At 42.6% G+C, this 18,993-nt stretch overlaps 1 protein-coding gene across 1 annotated transcript in view; it reads right to left on the bottom strand.

The window, feature by feature from the left end:
• Positions 1–3,983: 3,983 nt before the first annotated feature.
• LOC306734477 (phosphatidylinositol-binding clathrin assembly protein) overlaps positions 3,984–18,993 on the bottom strand; it is a gene marked incomplete at both ends in the record, with an annotated part of 65,384 nt that continues 50,374 nt past the window's right edge. Inside the window, 7 exons of the mRNA XM_079215834.1 lie at positions 3,984–3,989; positions 7,999–8,115; positions 9,000–9,056; positions 11,777–11,800; positions 13,454–13,586; positions 14,306–14,336; positions 14,639–14,779. Coding sequence (XP_079071960.1) covers positions 3,984–3,989; positions 7,999–8,115; positions 9,000–9,056; positions 11,777–11,800; positions 13,454–13,586; positions 14,306–14,336; positions 14,639–14,779 — 509 coding nt within the window. The remainder of the gene's footprint in view (positions 3,990–7,998; positions 8,116–8,999; positions 9,057–11,776; positions 11,801–13,453; positions 13,587–14,305; positions 14,337–14,638; positions 14,780–18,993) is intronic.

Genomic DNA, 18,993 nt, shown 5'->3' with positions numbered 1-18,993 from the left:
TCTCTCGTGTTAGCTTTCTGTTACCTTCTCTTGTGTTAGATTTTTGTTAGCATCTCTTGTGTTAGCTTTCTGTTAGCATCTCGTGTGTTAACTTTCTGCTAGCATCTCTTGTGTTTGCTTACTGTTAGCATCTCTCGTGTTAGCTTTCTGATACCATCTCTCGTGTTAGCTTTCTGATACCATCTCTCGTGTTAGCTTTCTGTTACCTTCTCTTGTGTTAGATTTCTGTTAGCATCTCTTGTGTTAGCTTTCTGTTACCATCAAAAATTAAGTAATTCTTGTGTATATCACTCAACACTACTGATATCATGGTGTAATGTATGTATGTATGAATTGGCCTAGGCCATAATATACCCGGGGTATAATCTGGCTAGGCCCCTTTAACCGGGTATAGTCCGGACTGGGGGTAAACTATGGCCTGTTACACCGGGCCTGTTTCCTAAAAAAAATAGCTAGTTAAATCTATTAAAACTCATTCAGGGGGTATTTCCAGGGGAAAGCCTTCATAGTGTTGCTCTGATTCGATGCGTAGACGCAGCAAATACCCAACGATTTGTTGGACGTCTCACTCTCAGACTGTTTAGCATAAATATTCTGCTAGAACCGCTTTCATTGTTTACTTTGTTTTGTGCTCATTTTAAGCCAAACCACAATGTTTTTTTGTTGCCTTAACCTGAGCAAGTACATCATAATTAAAGGGCTCGTCAAAGTAAATTACACACTCGGCTGTTTGATTTGCGCGCTAGGATTTTGACATTGTTTTGCCTCCATAAAAGGGGACCGTTAAATACACACATTGGTAAAGTCCATGCACACAGACTTTCTGTTAATTATGTTTTGTTTTGCATCTATTATCTTATTTCATTCCTATTTGTTGTTGTTGTTGTTTGGGGAAGGAGTCTTCTATGCCAGAGTCAGGTGTGCCGTGGGAAAATGTCCAATTTCACTTAATCGGTCAAAACAAATATTATTTAGCTGGCCTAGTAATGAAATACTCTTCCATGCCAGTAGGTAGCGCGATACTTACCAACCATGTCTGCTGTGTTATGCTACAATGTGACATTTTGTAACTTTTTGGGGTTGTTTTTTATTGTACAAAATGTACCGTGGCTCAAAAAAGGTTGAAGCCACTGCTCTATGCAGTTGAAATCCTCAAAGTTGATACAAATCCATAACTATGTTGCACAACGGTCATCGTTTCCCTTCAGCCGTTACCGAACGACGAAGAGGAGGAACCCAGACGGCCTCGACGCTGGTGATGAACGACGGCTGGTTCTGGATGCACGATAGATTTGTGGCTTTATAATGAATCATAACTCTTTATTCGGACCCCGAGGACAAGCGGAGGATGCATTTACCGGTGGGAAACCTCCCTCCCAGTGTGTAGAGGCTGTTTTCCTGCTTCCTCCCCACCTGTAGCGACACGTCGGTGTGATTTGGCTCCAGCTCTCCAGGTGAGGGATTAACACGACAACAAACAGAGGAACAGGTTCCCGCCTCCCGACTCCCACGAGCTGTGAATGATGGAGGTTTGTGTGCGTTGGTTCAGCATCACATCAGGAGGCTCACTGGTTCTGATTCAGCTTCTCTGCAACATAATGGCCTTCATCCTGATAAACACTCAGCTATGTGAAGTAGGAATCTAGTGAAAGATATTTTAAAAATATTTAAAATTGATACTGTACTCTGTTTTTACTGCCGTTTATTGTTATTATTTATATTACTTGATTGTTTTTTATTATGTGTCTCTATTGTGTGCTCTGCTGCTGTAATCCTGCGGGACTAATAAAGGATTATCTTATTTTATATGCTATTAATAAAAGATAAAACACTTATTTATGTCCCTATTTAACATCAGTGTTATTCACCAGTGACCAATATCTTTCATTACTGGCCTATATATATATTTCATTTTTTTAATTTTGTGCTTTTTACATAAACAAAATGTTTTGGTTATTAAAATGTGTCAGTAACAGTAAATATATATATATATATATATATATATATATATATATATATATATATATATATATTTAAACTATTTTAAGCAGCAAACTTTGCTAATAATAATTAAAAAGAGAGGCAGCAAATATACTGTTTGTTAAACTCAAAGGAATAATAGTTGAAGCGGTTTAGGTTTCAGAATGAAGAATGAAGAATAAACATTCAGGCCGTCTGGCGCTGCAATAAAAACAATTTTCTTTAATCACCTGAGACTCAAAAAACAGACGTTTGTAGGAATGGAAAATGACTTTATTTCTTCCAAAAACAGGAGAGAGAAAACAGATCCCTAGAATAAACAAATATACTGCTGTAAAATAAAAGCCTGTGATTTTTTTGTGTGTTTTTTTGTTGTTGTTGTTAACTGTAACATTTCTGTTTGCCTTTCCATGCTTTGATACAATCCATATATTTCTGCTTTAAATAAATAGAAAACCAATGTACAAAGAGATGGGGTGGAGGAGCGAGATCAAAGGATCCACTCCGCTCAACTCGGGCATCGTTGAGGATTCCTGGCTGATCCCGTCGTCACGTCGCCGAAAATAAAAATAAAAAAAATAATGCGCTTTTGCAGGTTATGAGAGTTGCTATGTGCTGAAGCGCTGTGTCGTGTGAGTGTGGTGCGTTTCTTTTTTATGTACACAATAGTGAGGCAGCAATCCGAGGGTTCTTACCAACACAAAAAAAAAACAAAAAAAAACACAGATGTAGAAAAAACAGAACGTGCACAAGAAAAGATCTTTGACTCGACACCGATGAAGAGATTTACATCCGTTAAACAGCCTCTCTCTCTTTCGCTTCAACCGAGGACACATCTGAGAGTGTGACATCTTTGGGGAGAACACACACACACACACACACACACACACACACACACACACACACACACACACACACACAAAGTTGGGTGCTGTTTTCTTTGCTACAGCGGCTCGTAAAACAAACATCTGTCAGATTCGTGGACGCAGAGCGTGATCCGTCGTCGACGAGGATTCACACTCTTCATCCTCATCTTCATCACGGTCATGTCATGCTGCTTTAGGGAGGAGGGAGACAACCATGCACTCACCGACCCCAAAAAGAGAGAGCGGAGGCGCTCTGGGTGCTTGACACACTTGGCCTTAGCGGAGGACAGACATGTTTTTAGTATGACATCATTGATCAGCCTCCACCTGGATCCATGCTACAGCGGCGCGGAGAGGCGGCAGCAGCTTCGGAACGGGTTTTAGCTTTTGTAGCAAACATTAAAAATGGAATGCACCGCCGGGTGGTTCGTCGAGGGGGGGGGGAAGCGTCCCAGCTGCAAATGTGAGAAAGCGTCTGGTATTTGAGGGGGAAAAAAAAGGGAGGTGCCGAAAGAGAAGCCCGCATGCTCGGCCAACTCCCTCCCAAAATACCGTGAAGACGAGCGGTGGTTACTGCCGGCGGTGCGGAGGAGAGGAGCCGGCGCTCCCTCCCTCCTCCCACGGAGACCAAGACAATGCCATCGCAACGGGCAGGACCGGATTCCATGCAGAGGCGAGGACGGGTTTAGGAAACGGAAACAGAAAGAAAAGCGAGACACGTGTAGATTTATCCTTAAAAAGGAAGGGAAAGAAAACACGAGGGCACCGACTTTCAGGCCCACGATTGATAAAAACACCGGGGGACCATCTGCTCTGAGTTTAGACCGGGACATGATTCAGGTTCCTGGACGTCGGCGGGCCGTGATCACGCGGCAGAAACACCTGAAAGCAACTTTCAAAAAGCTGAAGGAAAACCTCCATGACGACCGTGCTACGTTTCCCACAATCTGGCTGGACTACAAAACCAGTTGACCTGGATATCCAAGCGTTCCCGATTGGCTCAACGGGACAATCGGACACGAGCGTGAAGGCGGCGGACATCGTAACGGGAAGGAAGCGCAGACGGGGAGCGATGCTAACGGCGAAGAGAAAAGAGAGAGCGCCTTTAAAGCGAACCACGAGGTAGACGAGCCTCGTCTACAGCTAAAGACAAGAGACACCGAGAGATAAGAGATATAGATACTAGACAGAGGAGGAGGAGCTAAGCTAACAAGACAACAAGCGTCAAAGAGCAACAGACGATCTAGACAGGAACGGGTTATTAGTACGATTGGGTTTTTTGTACATATCTACACAGTGACGAAGCTAAAAAAGCTTTCTAGAGAAAGACCGACTAGACGCAGGTGAAGCGAGGTTCACTGGGAGGCGGACGCTGGGACTACAAAAATGGTTTCAAGTCGTTAAAATGGCAGGAAAAACGATATATATATATATTTTTTTTTAGTCGCCTGCCAAAAGTGGCGGGTAGATGAGATCGAACTCGTTATTGTAAAACCCTCAAAACGATTTCTACAAAATCTCCTCAGCGTGTTCTCCCCGGCAGCAGCTCGGATAGCGGCAGGATAGTTTAGTCACTTCAGTGCAAAATTTCCGCGTGTGCATTTTGCAACAAAAATGTTTTTTTTTTTTTTTTTTTCCTTCGATCTTACAAAACAAAAACAAACACAAAAGCAACATTTGCGTGTCAAACTCGCTGGCTCAAATTTTGGCTGGAAATTTGACACAATTCGACCCCTCGGAAAATAGCCCTCAATGGAAGAAAAAAAAAACAAACAAAAAACAACGTACACATAAAATGTGTACGCACGAACATGAACACACTAAAAAATGCGTTACGCACACACACAGACACACACAGACAAACTCATGGTGACGGACGCTTTGGCTGAGGAATCGCCCACAACCTCAAATTTGATTTCCCCCCCACACCCCCAAAAAAAAGTTCCCCTGGAGCCACGGAGCGGGGGGCGGGGCTAAAGGTTCAGCGTCGCACTCATTAAAGCCGCTCGCTTTGATTCAGTGCAATTTAACGTGAATTCAAATCAGTTCAGTAACATTTAAAATCACTCACTCAGTGCTGCTGTCTTCAATCACCGGCACATTATGTGGACCTGCCAATAGGGTGGACCGAATATTTTAGTTTTTAAAAGAACAAAACTCTTAATTTAGAAGCCTGGGACGTCTGAATCTGGTTTGTGAGCTGATGAGGAAGAGAAGGACGGATACACGCAGGTTAGCCAGGTGCTAGCGGGCCGTTAGCGAGCCAGATACACGCAGGTTAGCCAGGTGCTAGCGGGCCGTTAGCGAGCCAGATACACGCAGGTTAGCCAGGTGCTACCGGGCCGTTAGCGAGCCAGATACACGCAGGTTAGCCTGGTGCTACCGGGCCGTTAGCGAGCCAGATACACGCAGGTTAGCCAGGTGCTAGCGGGCCGTTAGCGAGCCAGATACACACAGGTTAGCCAGGTGCTAGCGGGCCGTTAGCGAGCCAGATACACGCAGGTTAGCCAGGTGCTAGCGGGCCGTTAGCGAGCCAGATACACACAGGTAGCCAGGTGCTAGCGGGCCGTTAGCGAGCCAGATACACACAGGTTAGCCAGGTGCTAGCTGGCCCCTAATAGGCCAGATACACACAGGTTAGCCAGGTGCTAGCTGGCCGCTAACAGGCCAGATACACACAGGTTAAACTGTGGCAGGATGAGCGCGTCATGCCCGGTCACACCAGCACTTTACGCAGTGGAACTTCTTAAATCCTTTTCCCGCAAAAACTAAATCAAGCCGTCTCGACTTTCGGGGGGAAACGGAGAATCCAAAATGAAGGAAGCCAACGTCTCGTTAGCGGTAAAGAACTCTCCAGTTTTACTTAAAAAAACCTTCTAACCTCCAGTTAAGTCCCGATTTTCACCAAAATACAACAAAATATACTCGTTTCCAACGTTTACAAACAACGTTTATCGTGTTATTGCCTAATAAAAACGTTTTATTGCCCTTAATGTCTGAATTCAACACCAATTGCTACGGGCGATTTATTTTGTACAATTATTCATAGACCACAAAATAAATAACTTATGTTTTGTTTTAAAAAAGGTATCTGACAATCAAGAAGTATGTTACAATCCTGGTGTTTAATAATGTTACCATACGGTTGTTAAAGTAACGGTTTTGGTGGTTAATGAACGTTGTTTTTTTGGGTAATTTAAATTAGAAACAATTCAGAGAATAAGAACGTCGGGGGAGAAGCTCAGAGAACTTATAGAACCACGTTTCTCTAAGAAGAACTCTGGCGTGACCGGGCTTCACCACCTTTTTTTGGGGTTCACAGATGATTTAATGGCCGCCGCTAATCCCCTCATAGCTCTGTGTGTATCTGTAGCTCCAGAAGAAGAAAATCAGCGCAGTGTGGGTAAAAAAGACATAAGCTTAAAACCCCATGACAACATAATGCTATTATTAACACATGGTGCAGCCTCTCTGATGACATTCAGGAGAGGCTGCAGAGGGAAACCGGTCGAAAATACAAAGATATCCTCGAAAACTACGGGAAACAGAGAAGATCCTCCTGGAAACCTCTGGCCGGTTTAGTGAACAGAGAGAGAGCGAAGGGGGATGGAGAGGAGGTCGTGTGAAGGTATTGTCTGAAACAACTGCCGCACGCACACACACACACACACACACACTTCTCCCCTCCCGAGTGTTCCCTAGTTGCCGTTGCAGGCGGACGGTAACCCAGAGAGGACAAAAATAGCACCAGTAGGAAATAAAGCTAATTCTGCAGCAGAGACTCACAGAGGGAGGATTTCCTCCTCTTCCTCCTTTTCTTCCTCCTCCTCCCATCTTTCTCTCATCCTTATTCCCTCTCCTGAAGCATCACTCCATCGATATGATTTAAAACACAAATTAGACAGTGTAACAGAAAGAAGACACACACACACACACACACACACACACACACACACACACACACACACACACACACACACACACACACAGAGTTGTTTCAGACAACAACCAGCAGGGTGACATCTTCCCCTCCACCATCCCCTCCTCCTCCTCCTCCTCTTTGCAACTGGTTGTTTTTGGTGTGGGTTGGTGATCTCGTCGTCCCGTCTCTTGGTCGCTTTAGCTCGATCCAATCCTTCCTCCGTCGATCGCTCCTCTGGTGTGTTTTCTTCTCTGTTTGTTTGTTTGTTTGTTTGTGGCGCTTTTGGCACTCTGCTTCCCCCTGACTGGATTACATGAACTGCATCTGAATAGAAAAAAAGAGTGGAGAGAATAGAGATTGTTTATTTTGATCGTTTTACTGCATTGAAATGCAGACACACCAACAAAGAATACACTAACAACTAAAAACAGCTAAATAAATGGTTTTAAATAAATAAGTAAACCGTAAAATAAAAAACATAAATAAATAGATATAATAGATAAATATATATATAAAAATATATATATATAAAATAAATACATATAAAAAAAATATATAAATCAAATATGTATATATATATATATATATATATATATATATATATATATATATATATATATATATAAAAACAAATATACAATACATAAATAAATATATATAAAAAATAAAAATAAAAAAAATATATATATTAAAAATATTAAAAAAATAAATATATATATATATATATATTAAATAAAAATATAAAATAAGAAAAAATATATCAAATAAAAAAATAAAATATATATAACATAAATAAATAATAATAACAAATAAATAAATATATATAAATAAAATAATAATAAAATATATATATATATTTGCTTATATCTGTATATATAAGCAATACATTTTTGGAACTAATAATTATTTTGTATTTACTCACCATCCATTTTTTTTTATACACCAACCATAATAAATCACCACATTATTAGTTCCGTCATTATTCCACATTGCATTAAAAATAATAATACAAGAAGCTCCTTGGACCGTTATAATTATTGCATGAATTAGCCAACATGACCTTATAAGGGAAGAGTTCCCTGGGCGCTCATAAGTTTGCTCGGACGAGGACACAAAAAAGAAGAGACACGTTACATTTACAGGTTAATATTTCACGTCGCTATTAAACACCTTTTCAGTTGCAAAGGTGTCGTTCTGTGCGTATGAATGCACGAGTACAGGATAGCTGACCTGGGCTCCGGGCATCGGGGCGAAGGGGTTGGAGGCTCTGAGGACAGGCTGGTTGTACATCATGGGCTGAGGAGCCATCACCGGGACCCCGCCCATCTGGCCCATCTGGGGGGGGACCTGGGGGGAGGGGGAGGAGTCAGAGAAGCAGGGGGAGGAAGGGGAGAAGACGAAGTCATACCTGCTCCTCAATCTGTCCATGTTGAACTTTCCCTCGACCATCATCTACCTGCATCTCTTATTGTTTTGTAGCCGTGTTTCACTGGTGTGCACGTATTGTAAAAGCGCCAACATTTTAGAATTCTTGTATATTTCATTTTATCTCTGTTTTTAGGTTTGTTTTAGTCTGCGTTTTTTAAACATCTGCAGCACTTTTAACAGAAATGTTTTTATTAGTGTGCACTGTCCCTTTATTAAAGAAACCATTATCAACGGAAACAGCAACGTATGAGCGTCATAATCTGCAAAAGAGCTGAAGCCATTTCTTGAATAATGAAAGAAAAAGATTTTGATAAACTAATTCTTTGACTAAAACATTATTAGCTGCTTCTGTTTGACTCCTGAGAACCAGACGTTGCCTTTATTTTATGGCGTTTTACACATCAAATGATTAATAAACATCAAGAAAAAAAACATCTTCACAACCTTATGAACCCGCAGCTCTTTTTTCCTGTCTCTCGGAAATGAGAATTGTGTTTTTTTCAGAACAAATTGTTTCATTTCTGAACCGAAAAACACTGGACTGAATATGCTTCCTAACATGTCAACGCTTGTGTTTATTGTGATTATTCGGAGCCATTTTTGGCGAATCTTGCTCAGACTCTTGATCATATTTATGCTGAAAATATATATTTTTTTAAAGACAAGAAGTCGTGGATTCATTAGAGCTCAAGGACAACAGGGTCTGGTATTCATATCGTGGTCATATGAGCTGCAGAACCCTAAGCTAGTACTGGTAAAAAACTAAACTAAAACCACCTGCAGCCTCATTTCTGCACACTCACCATTCCATACACAGGCACTTGCGGTGAGTTCATGGGAAAAGCCAAAGGAGCCGGAGCCTGGAGGAGGAGAAGCAGAACGCAGGGGTGAGCGAGACGCGGCGGCGGCAGGAAAACACACATTTCACGGCCTGCAGACGCTGGAAAAGCTGCAGACGGCGTGATGAGAAAGTGCACGTGACGCTGATAAAGTGTGCACGGGGAGCAGAGGTACTTAAAGAGGTACAAATCAAAACGGGACGCCGGTTTCTGCTCCAACGAAACGTGATAAACTCACCGGAAAGCGTTTGCAGATGCAGCGCGCCTCTTGCGCAACGCCGTGCGATCCATAAGGCACAGAGGAGTATTAATATTAACAGACGCTGGATGGGTTTTCACGTCGCCTGCAGTCATGTTCACATACCGCAGAGGAAAAGCTGACTAGCTACTTTAAAACATAACAAATAAAGATCTGCATTTCTCAGCGGGGAACACCTGCGAGCATTGGCAGATCTTTCAGGACTGTACCAGCAGTTTATTTTAGTCTTTTTTTCCACCTATAATTAAAAAATCATATAATATACATCGCACAGTTTTTGCAGCAGCCGGAAGTCACGGCCTCACACTGCTCTGAAAACAACTAACTAAACATTCAAAAACAGTTTGCAGAAACACGCTGCTGCCTTCAAAGACCCTGGAAAAGAGACAACTGATGCATTTCTTCTTGATATAACTTCATAACCTCAATCATGGCAGAGGTATTAAACCACTTCCTCTCTGTGCAGCTGAAAGTCTGCATGACATCACGCATTTCCTCTGCAGTCTCACCTGAAATGGCGGCTTAGAATAATGAAACTACACGAGCGTTCTCCTTTACGTGAGCTGGAAAGAGAGTCTGACACTGAGGGCGACTTAAACATGGGAGGTCATAAAGAGAACCGTATTATTTATTTTGAAGGACATCAGGAGGTTTAAGTGACGGCGAATGTAAAATGACGACTTCCCTCACGCAGTATTTCTGCTTCTCTTGCCTTCTTTTTCTATAAATCAGACTTCTGGTGCTGTGAACGCACATAGTTACAGATGATTATCGTGATGACTCTTTTAAAAAAAGGGCATTTTATGTCAACATAATGCAAGTAAAGCCTCCTGTGTGATGAGGTGGAAGCTGTGGACGCACAGCCGTCTGTCTGGATCCGTGTGTTCGGGCTCAACCTCTCTCGGCTTCTTTTCATTTAAATCTGTCTTTTCCCTGCGTCTTTAATCCCAGACTTCAGCGATTCCCTTTGCCGTCTGCCTCTTCCTCCTCTGCAGAGTCAGACGTCTGATCTTTCATGACCTGCCTGTTTGAGTGAAGGTGGAAAAAAAAGACTCTGGCTGGCATTTCTAAGTATCAAGACCTCCTGGCGAGCACCTTTAGATGTGGGAGTCTCACTTATGCATGACACCCTGCTGATTGGCTTCCCTGCTACCTGCCATGTCTCATACATCACCTCCACATGTCTTATTCATCACCTCACGGCTTCTGGAGGTTTGCTGTTTCTGTGTTTTCTCTCTCCGTGACACTATTGAGCAGTTCTATTAATATTCTCCCCGAGAAGTTTGATTTGTTCATTGTCAAACATGGTGCATTTTTTATCTGTGTTTGCTTGTGAGGCAACCCAACGTACGTTTGTCCTGTACCAGACAAGAAGGGAAAAACATCTTAGTTGTTTTTGGAGGAATAAGATGTATCAGGTTTTGGAACCTGCATTCGCTCTAATGTCCACCATCAGGTTGTATAGAAGTCTATGCTTCATGTGTTGAAGCTGCATTCTCTCTGACCACCAGGGGGCGACTCTTCTGGTTGTATAGAAGTATATGCTTCATGTGTTGAAGCTGCATTCTCTCTGACCACCAGGGGGCGACTCTTTTGGTTGTATAGAAGTATATGCTTCATGTGTTGAAGCTGCATTCTCTCTGACCACCAGGGGGCGACTCTTCTGGTTGTATAGAAGTCTATGCTTCATGTGTTAAAGCTGCATTCTCTCTCCTGACCACCAGGGGGCGACTCTTCTGGTTGTATAGAAGTCTATGCTTCATGTGTTAAAGCTGCATTCTCTCTCCTGACCACCAGGGGGCGACTCTTCTGGTTGTATAGAAGTCTATGCTTCATGTGTTAAAGCTGCATTCTCTCCTGACCACCAGGGGGCGACTCCTCTGGTTGTATAGAAGTCTATGCTTCATGTGTTAAAGCTGCATTCTCTCCTGACCACCAGGGGGCGACTCCGTCAACAGACCATAAAGCAGGGGATGTTTTAGGGGCTTCCTTGTTTTCCGTGTTTTTTGCGTTTTCAGTTCATGATAATTAATTGTAACATTGGTTGCCTACAAAAGTCATATTCAGGGTTTTAGCTCTTCTCTCTCGTGTCACTTTTGGTTTAAAAAAAACAAAAATCGACAAAATGGCGACGGCCAAAGTGTCGAAAACTTGAGGCTTCAAAACTCCAGTCCACAAACCATCGGGTGATGTCACTACATCCACTTCTTCTACACAGTTTATTGATTCAATTCATTGTTGTTGTTTTGTCTAGTATGAGATTCAATGAGAAAAAAGGGAAAATATCACCAGATTTGTCTTTTCAGGAAGCGAGAAAGCGAGAGACAAACATCGACCTGATACCAGAAGAGGTTATTAGCTGAGAAGAGGTTTCTCCAAAGAGCAGCAGAAAGAAAGAGAGGTGACAGATACAAGTGGGAGACATGAAGCACATTATAGGAGTCACTGAGAAGTGGTTAACTAAACAGGGATAAGTACTTACATAACTAGTATAGAACATTCCATTCTGCATCAGGACGCAACAAGGAAAAGAAACAGAAGACAGACGGAGAGAGAGATTGAGAGAGAGAGAGAGGAGAGGATGAGAAAGGAAATTTAAGAAAGCGAGCATGGAGGGAAAACAGAATGTTCGAGGGTAAAAAAAAAACAAAATCAGAACCGCAACGTAAGCAAAGAGCAACAGAAGCAAGTCAAGCACATTTTTTTAAAAGCGGGAGAGGGTCAGATGTCAAAGGCAGTGTGGAGGAAACAGGACGAGGGGATGACAACGCAAAAGAGACACGCGATAGAGCGAGGGAAGGGGGGGAGGAAGACGAGGGGAAGGAAGACGAGGGGATGACGGGGCAGAAAAACAAGACCGGCGTGGAGAGGAGGAGGGAAGGAAAGGACCAACAGAAGAGAGAGAGAGAGAGATAAATAAATAGATATATGGAAGGGAAAGGGGAGAAGAGAGGAAGCGGAGGGTTAGTGACAGTTTGTGCTCGTCAGCCAGAAACGGCTGTCCGGAGATCAGGAGGACAATCAGGAGCTGCCAAGATCAGCACACACACACACACACACAGCATGCACAAGCAGCTACACACACATATACACACACCAACTCAGTGCCCTCGCGTACAGCAACACGTCCTCCTCCATACGGAACATAGACGTGCAAAGCATTCCCGTGCACACAGGACGCCACAGTTTGAGATTCTTTGCGTCTTTTTTTTTTTTGGTGTCTGCAAGTTTTGTTCAGTTCCCTTTGTGACTCTTTTAAAACGACATGCGGTTCTGTGCAGCCACGACGACGAGGTCACCGCTTTGGGACGACGAGCTTTCTGTCGAGCGCCAGATGAGAACGTCGACACCGCTCTCGTGTCTGTTTGACGGATACACGCTAGCTGTTTAATGCTAAGCTAAGTGAAGCTAAGTGACGGTCCGGCACGTAAAAACCATGAATTGGTGTATATTTTGGTGTTTGTTCGGGTTAACCGAACATAACATGCTCATTAGTGAGCCGGGCTAGCCGTTTCCATCCGTTTGTGCTAAGCTAACGCCCCGTGTTTAGCTACTGATCTCCTCATCCAACGCTCGTCCAGAAGGCGAACACGTGTATTACCCACAAATTACTCAGAACTTATGAAACACCGTGAAACAATTCATTCAACATGTCAAAGCTATTTGACTTTTTGAGTCGTTTCCAGGACTTACAGACACCGTGACGGATTCTCATTGAGAAATAATCCTCGTCTATTACAGCTTGGCTCCTATTTTTGTAATTTCGGCTTTAATTTCTGAGATCTAGAAAATGTTTTGCCGCCTTCTAGTTGAGAGAAGACCGACATCTCAAACACTCGCACCAAAACCATCGAGATTGTTAAAAAGCACGACAGGCGAGGGGAAGAATCTGGATTTATGGGGCGAACTGGCCCTTTAAATCCTGTCTGACTGCTTATGTTTCTTGACGTGCCACCAATTTTTTTTAATAATATTGCCGGTGTTACCATTTTTTAGCAATTAACGTGGTTCGTTCAACGCCGACAGGAAGGAAAAACTATGAAAATAAGATCCAAGTTGTAATGAGCCGATGCTTTCAGACGCCTTGATCGATTATTTTCGGGCTCACTGCGCCGCACGACGCGCACAATCCTCTGCTGTCGAGCGCCGGCCTCCTTACCACGTGCTGCACAGGCATGGGCTGCGGGGCCATGGGCGCCGGGCCCCACTGGGTGGTCGACATGGTCTTGGTCTGCCAGTTGTGGCCTCCCGTCAGCTTCTTCTCGCCGGGCTGGTTCCACTGCATCTCTGGCCTGAAGAGGGACGAGCAGCGCAACCACAACAACAAACACGGCGTCAAATAATCACGTCTTGATTTAGATTTTTCCTTTCTCGTTCAACTACACGGGAATTTTGGCTCGGGAATTAAAAAAAAAAAAAACAGGGATATAACGGGGAACTTAAATGTAGTTGAGAACAAGACTATGCACGCCTAGCTCAGCTGGACCCTGAATGCAGCTGGTTGGGAACATTGCCTGCCAGAAACATAAACGTAAACATAAACCGTTCTGTCATCAGTGTTGCGTCTGAACGTTTCAGCCCTATGCCAACAAAAAAACAAAACAAAAAAAATTGGGTTGGGGGGTGGTGATCATAGGGAATGCACCTTTTTTATTCAACATTCATGTTTTTGTTGTTCGATGAAAGAATAAAGTTATACTCACAAAATGTCAAAAAGTCAAGAATGTCATTTTTAAAAGTTGTATTATAAATGTTTGCTTGCATGTCTGCTTATGATACGGTAAATACAGTTAAATTACCCCCAAATTTCCAGTTTATTCCTGTTAATTCCCATTAATTCCCGTATATTCCCGTATATTCTCGTTTATTCCCGTGGAAAGTTTCCAACTTTGAATATTCCCAGAATTTTGCAACCCTAAGTAGGACTGAAGGTGGGGAGGCTGGCAAACAGTTGGGTTCAGTATAACGGGGGGAGGCGGCTTAGTTTCGTCGGAACTCAAAAGACACTTACTTCTTGGCCGGGGTCCCGCCAAACTGCAGATCTGAGGGGAAAAACAGTTGAAAAAAGGAGTGAATGTTTATTTCTCTCTCAAGGCTTCCCTTCATCTTTGCTCTCCGACATCCATCCATCGCGTTTGTAACATTCAATGCGATTCATTTAAATTCTACATGGAGGGAGGTTTTGATTGACGGCAGAGAAATAAGCGTGGTGTTCTCAGTGCGTCCTTGTGCCTGCATGCACGATCAATGCGAAGAAATACATAAGAGATATGCGAGTGTGCGTGTTTCAAGCGCCCAGTGACATAAATGTTCAACCACTTCATTCATCCGGCTCCACACTCACTGCCCACGAGGTTGGCCAGAGAGGAGTCCAGGTCGTTGGCGAGCAGCTTCCCTCCGTGATGGACGGCCATCTGAGGCGGGGGAAGAGGAGCGGCGTGCGCGGGCATCGTGGGCTTCAGCATGTCTCCGAGAGCGTCGAAACCTGGCGGGGAAACAGAGGAGCGTGAATAAGCAAAACACACAGTTATGGCTGGGAGCGACGTCATATAGACAGAGTAGAAACATTCAGCAGGCTTTTCAAAAAACAAAAAAAAAATGTTTTCATGAGTGTATAATCATGTATAGTGTATAATGCTTCATGTATAATCATGTATAGTGTATAATGCTTCATGTATAATCATGTATAGTGTATAATGCTTCATGTATAATCATGTATAAAGTATAAGGCTTCCTGTATAATCATGTATAAAGTATAACGCTTCATGTATAATCATGTATAAAGTATAACGCTTCATGTATAATCATGTATAGTGTATAATGCTTCATGTATAATCATGTATAGTGTATAATGCTTCATGTATAATCGTATATAAAGTATAATGCTTCATGTATAATCATGTATAGTGTATAATGCTTCATGTATAATCATGTATTAAGTATAATGCTTCATGTATAATCATGTATAGTGTATAATGCTTCATGTATAATCATGTATAAAGTATAATGCTTCATGTATAATCATGTATAAAGTATAATGCTTCATGTATAATCATGTATAAAGTATAATGCTTCATGTATAATCATGTATAGTGTATAATGCTTCATGTATAATCATGTATTAAGTATAATGCTTCATGTATAATCATGTATAGTGTATAATGCTTCATGTATAATCATGTATAAAGTATAATGCTTCATGTATAATCATGTATAAAGTATAATGCTTCATGTATAATCATGTATAAAGTATAATGCTTCATGTATAATCATGTATAAAGTATCATGCTTCATGTATAATCATGTATAAAGTATAATGCTTCATGTATAATCATGGATGAAGTATAATGCTTCATGTATAATCATGTATAATGCTTCATGTATAATCATGTATAAAGTATAATGCTTCATGTATAATCATGGATAAAGTATCATGCTTCATGCATAATCATGTATAAAGTATCATGCTTCATGTATAATCATGTATAAAGTATAATGCTTCATGTATAATCATGTATGAAGTATAATGCTTCATGTATAATCATGTATAATGCTTCATGTATAATCATGTATAAAGTATAATGCTTCATGTATAATCATGTATAAAGTATAATGCTTCATGTATAATCATGTATAAAGTATAATGCTTCATGTATAATCATGTAAAAAGTATAATGCTTCATGTATAATCATGTATAAAGCTTCATGTATAATCATCTGAAACTAAGAACGGTCGTGTTTGAGAGCGTAGAAGGAGCCATGGAGAGTCTGCCGTGTTTCTACCGAAGCCCAGAAGGGACAAATCAAAACCGCAGGCCTTTTTTTGGAGGGCGTTATTTTGCCACCGTAGTTCTCTCCACGCTTGAGCGGAGAGGTCGCTCGGTTGCCGCTACAGTTGCTGCAACTAAATCCTCTACACGCTGGCCCTTTAAAATCGGCAAAAGCCTTGTGGCTAATTTTAGCTTCAGCAGCTAACTAGCGACGTAAAAAAAAAGCCCGCTTTCATAGACCTTAGTTTGAAACCGAAGAACTCATTGTTTAAAAGAATCGTCAACGGCAAAGTCTGCAACTGTAAATTGCACAAGCGCTGTACAGTTTGGACGTTGCTGCAACGGTCAGTTCCCTGCAGAACGGTGACGCTTCAGGGTGAAGTTAAAAAAAGAACAGAAGCAAAAATCGATTTCAAACGCATTTAAAATCCTGAACTTAATGAGAGCCGACTCAACTTTCTGTTGAAAAACGTCCCCCCCCCGCGTTAACGAAGCAGCGCCGGACGGGGTTTTGATCCGAGGATATACTGCTGAGCTCGGCCTTCCGTGAGCGTCGCCGCTAATGAATTCGCGCCGCTCTATTTTCAGCGCTCACCTACATGGGCAGCGCTTCCTGCTCCTTCATTACGGCTCGCTGCAGCCTCATTCTATCAGCGGCATCAAACCCCCGACTCAGGCGCTCGCAGCGCCGGTTATCCAGGATTGATTTATTGGTGCGTGGCCGTCATGTGCACACTGCGACCCCCAACAGTGATTAGTGTTGAACGTGTGTGTGTGTGTGTGTGTTAGAGAGACTGTGTAAACATGCAGTCCCTTGCCATTAGGTGCAAATGACAAACTAGTAATTTCCTGCGTTGGTGTTGCGGATATTTGTGTGTGTGTGTGTGTGTGTGTGTGTGTGTGTGTGTGTGTGTGTGTGTGTGTGTGTGTGTGTGTATATATAAGTGCTTGTTAACAACTCCCCATGTCAGCACTCATCCAGCTAATGGCTCAGTATTACTCTGCTAGTGGAAACGTGTGTGTGTGTGTGTGTGTGTGTGTGTGTGTGTGTGTGTGTGTGAGAAACATGACGAGTGGTAGAAAAGACGAGCAACAACAAAAAAAAAGGGAACCTGAAAGCGAACAAAACATGAAATTGGAATGAATTTTTTTTCTTTCACGGAATTTGACGTGTTTTGGATGCGAGACGACGTCTGTAAAGCTACGCCGTGCCTGAGAAACACGGAGGAGGAGGAGGAGGAGAAAGAGAGGCAACAAGGGGAAAGGAAAGGAGGGAGGAATAATATGGGGCGAGGAAGCGGGGTGCCGGCCTGACAGCGGTGCTGACACCAGAGATTCAGAAAACTCTTTTCCTGCTAACTTAGCAGATGAGAAAAAAAGGAGGGAGGAGAGGAGAACTAGACGGAGACAGAAAGTACGCTTAAAAAAAAAAAAAACGGAGTCCGTTTAATTCTCTTGACTTCCATTGTTCTCGTCGCTGTGATAAAACACTTTGGCGATGTGGGTGATTTCCTTTTTCCTTAAGCCACAGTGAAGTGAAACTGAACTAGGAGGGGAAGAGAAGAGAGGAGCTCTCTCTGTGGATCACAAACCACGGGGGGGGATAATGCTATCATGCTATCAGCGTTAGCTTCGGTGTTTCAGCAGAGGATTCGACAGTCGATAGAATTAAAGATCAAAGGGAAGAGGAAGTAAATCCATGTCGAGGGTTCAACTGCAAAACGCCGGGAGGAAGGAAATCAGTTACTTGCAAACTATTTAGTCGGAAAAGCTCTGTTCAGACTACGTTGCATAATAAGAAGCAGCCTTTCGTGACATTAAGGGGCGGAGTTTTGTCAAAGGTTGTCATCAAATTCATGAAACGACAGATATTAATTCACTCAAATAAAACAGGTAATGTCAGCAACGGAAGCAAAGAGGAGTCTCAGAGAGGAATACTTCTGGATGGTGGAATACATTATGAAGACATCACACTGCCTTGAAAAACACATTTCCACTTTAAAAAAAGGAGGAACTACGCCTCCAACTCCTTGTGCACAAATACAGTCAGATATCAGTTCAGACAAAAAACATTGGAGCCTTTGCAGAGGAGACAGAGGAAGAGAGAAAGGAGGAAGAGGAGAGCAGATGGAAAGGAGTTGCCTGGGTGATTCTTGCTTTGTGAAGTGTGATGATGAGGCGAGGAAGAGGAAGAGGAGAGAGGAGGAATAAAGGGAATAAAGGGAGGAGGAATAAAGGGAGGAGGAGCGGGGAAACGGTGTGAACGACAATACTAAACAGAGGCGGATGAAGCAAAGTGACGGACGACATATGCAGGAAACATGCAACACACACACACACACACACACACACACACACACACACACACACACACACACAGGGTCTTTGGTGAGATGCTGCCAGTTGCCCAGATGGTGGATGGGTATTTGTAGTGGCAGCTTCAACGAGCGCTCTATTAATAGGAAGCTAGGCCGTCCAAAAAACCAGAACTCTGGAGATCAGAGCAGATCGCCACACATTTGGGGAAACAAAAGCTTCGTCTGGGAAACGTTTGAAGGAAGCGACGACGCAGCTGTGCGGACGCAACGAAGAACCACGGACATCTTTATTTCTGCTTAATAGTCCGTTTGTTGTTTTAAAAAGAAAAAAAAAGATCTTCCAGCTGTATAATTAGTGATGTCGCTCTGCGTGATGAAGTCAAACAAACGGGTGTGAACGGCGTGTGCGGGTTAAAAAACAAACAGCTGGCTTGATTATTTCTGGCAAATTTCCAGCAGCGCTAATTAAATGGGCAGAGGAGGAAAAAAACACTCGGCTGGATAAAGACGAGGGGATAAGTTTGAACTCTGGAATACGGATCAGAGTGCGACTTCCCTTTGGAAATAACGGATTGTTGAAAAAAAAAGAAAGTTGCCTGTAAAATAGTGAC

Source organism: Taurulus bubalis (genome assembly GCF_910589615.1).
Source record: "Taurulus bubalis genome assembly, chromosome: 3".
Lineage (NCBI taxonomy): Eukaryota > Metazoa > Chordata > Actinopteri > Perciformes > Cottidae > Taurulus > Taurulus bubalis.
This window is presented reverse-complemented; position numbering and strand designations above follow the sequence as displayed.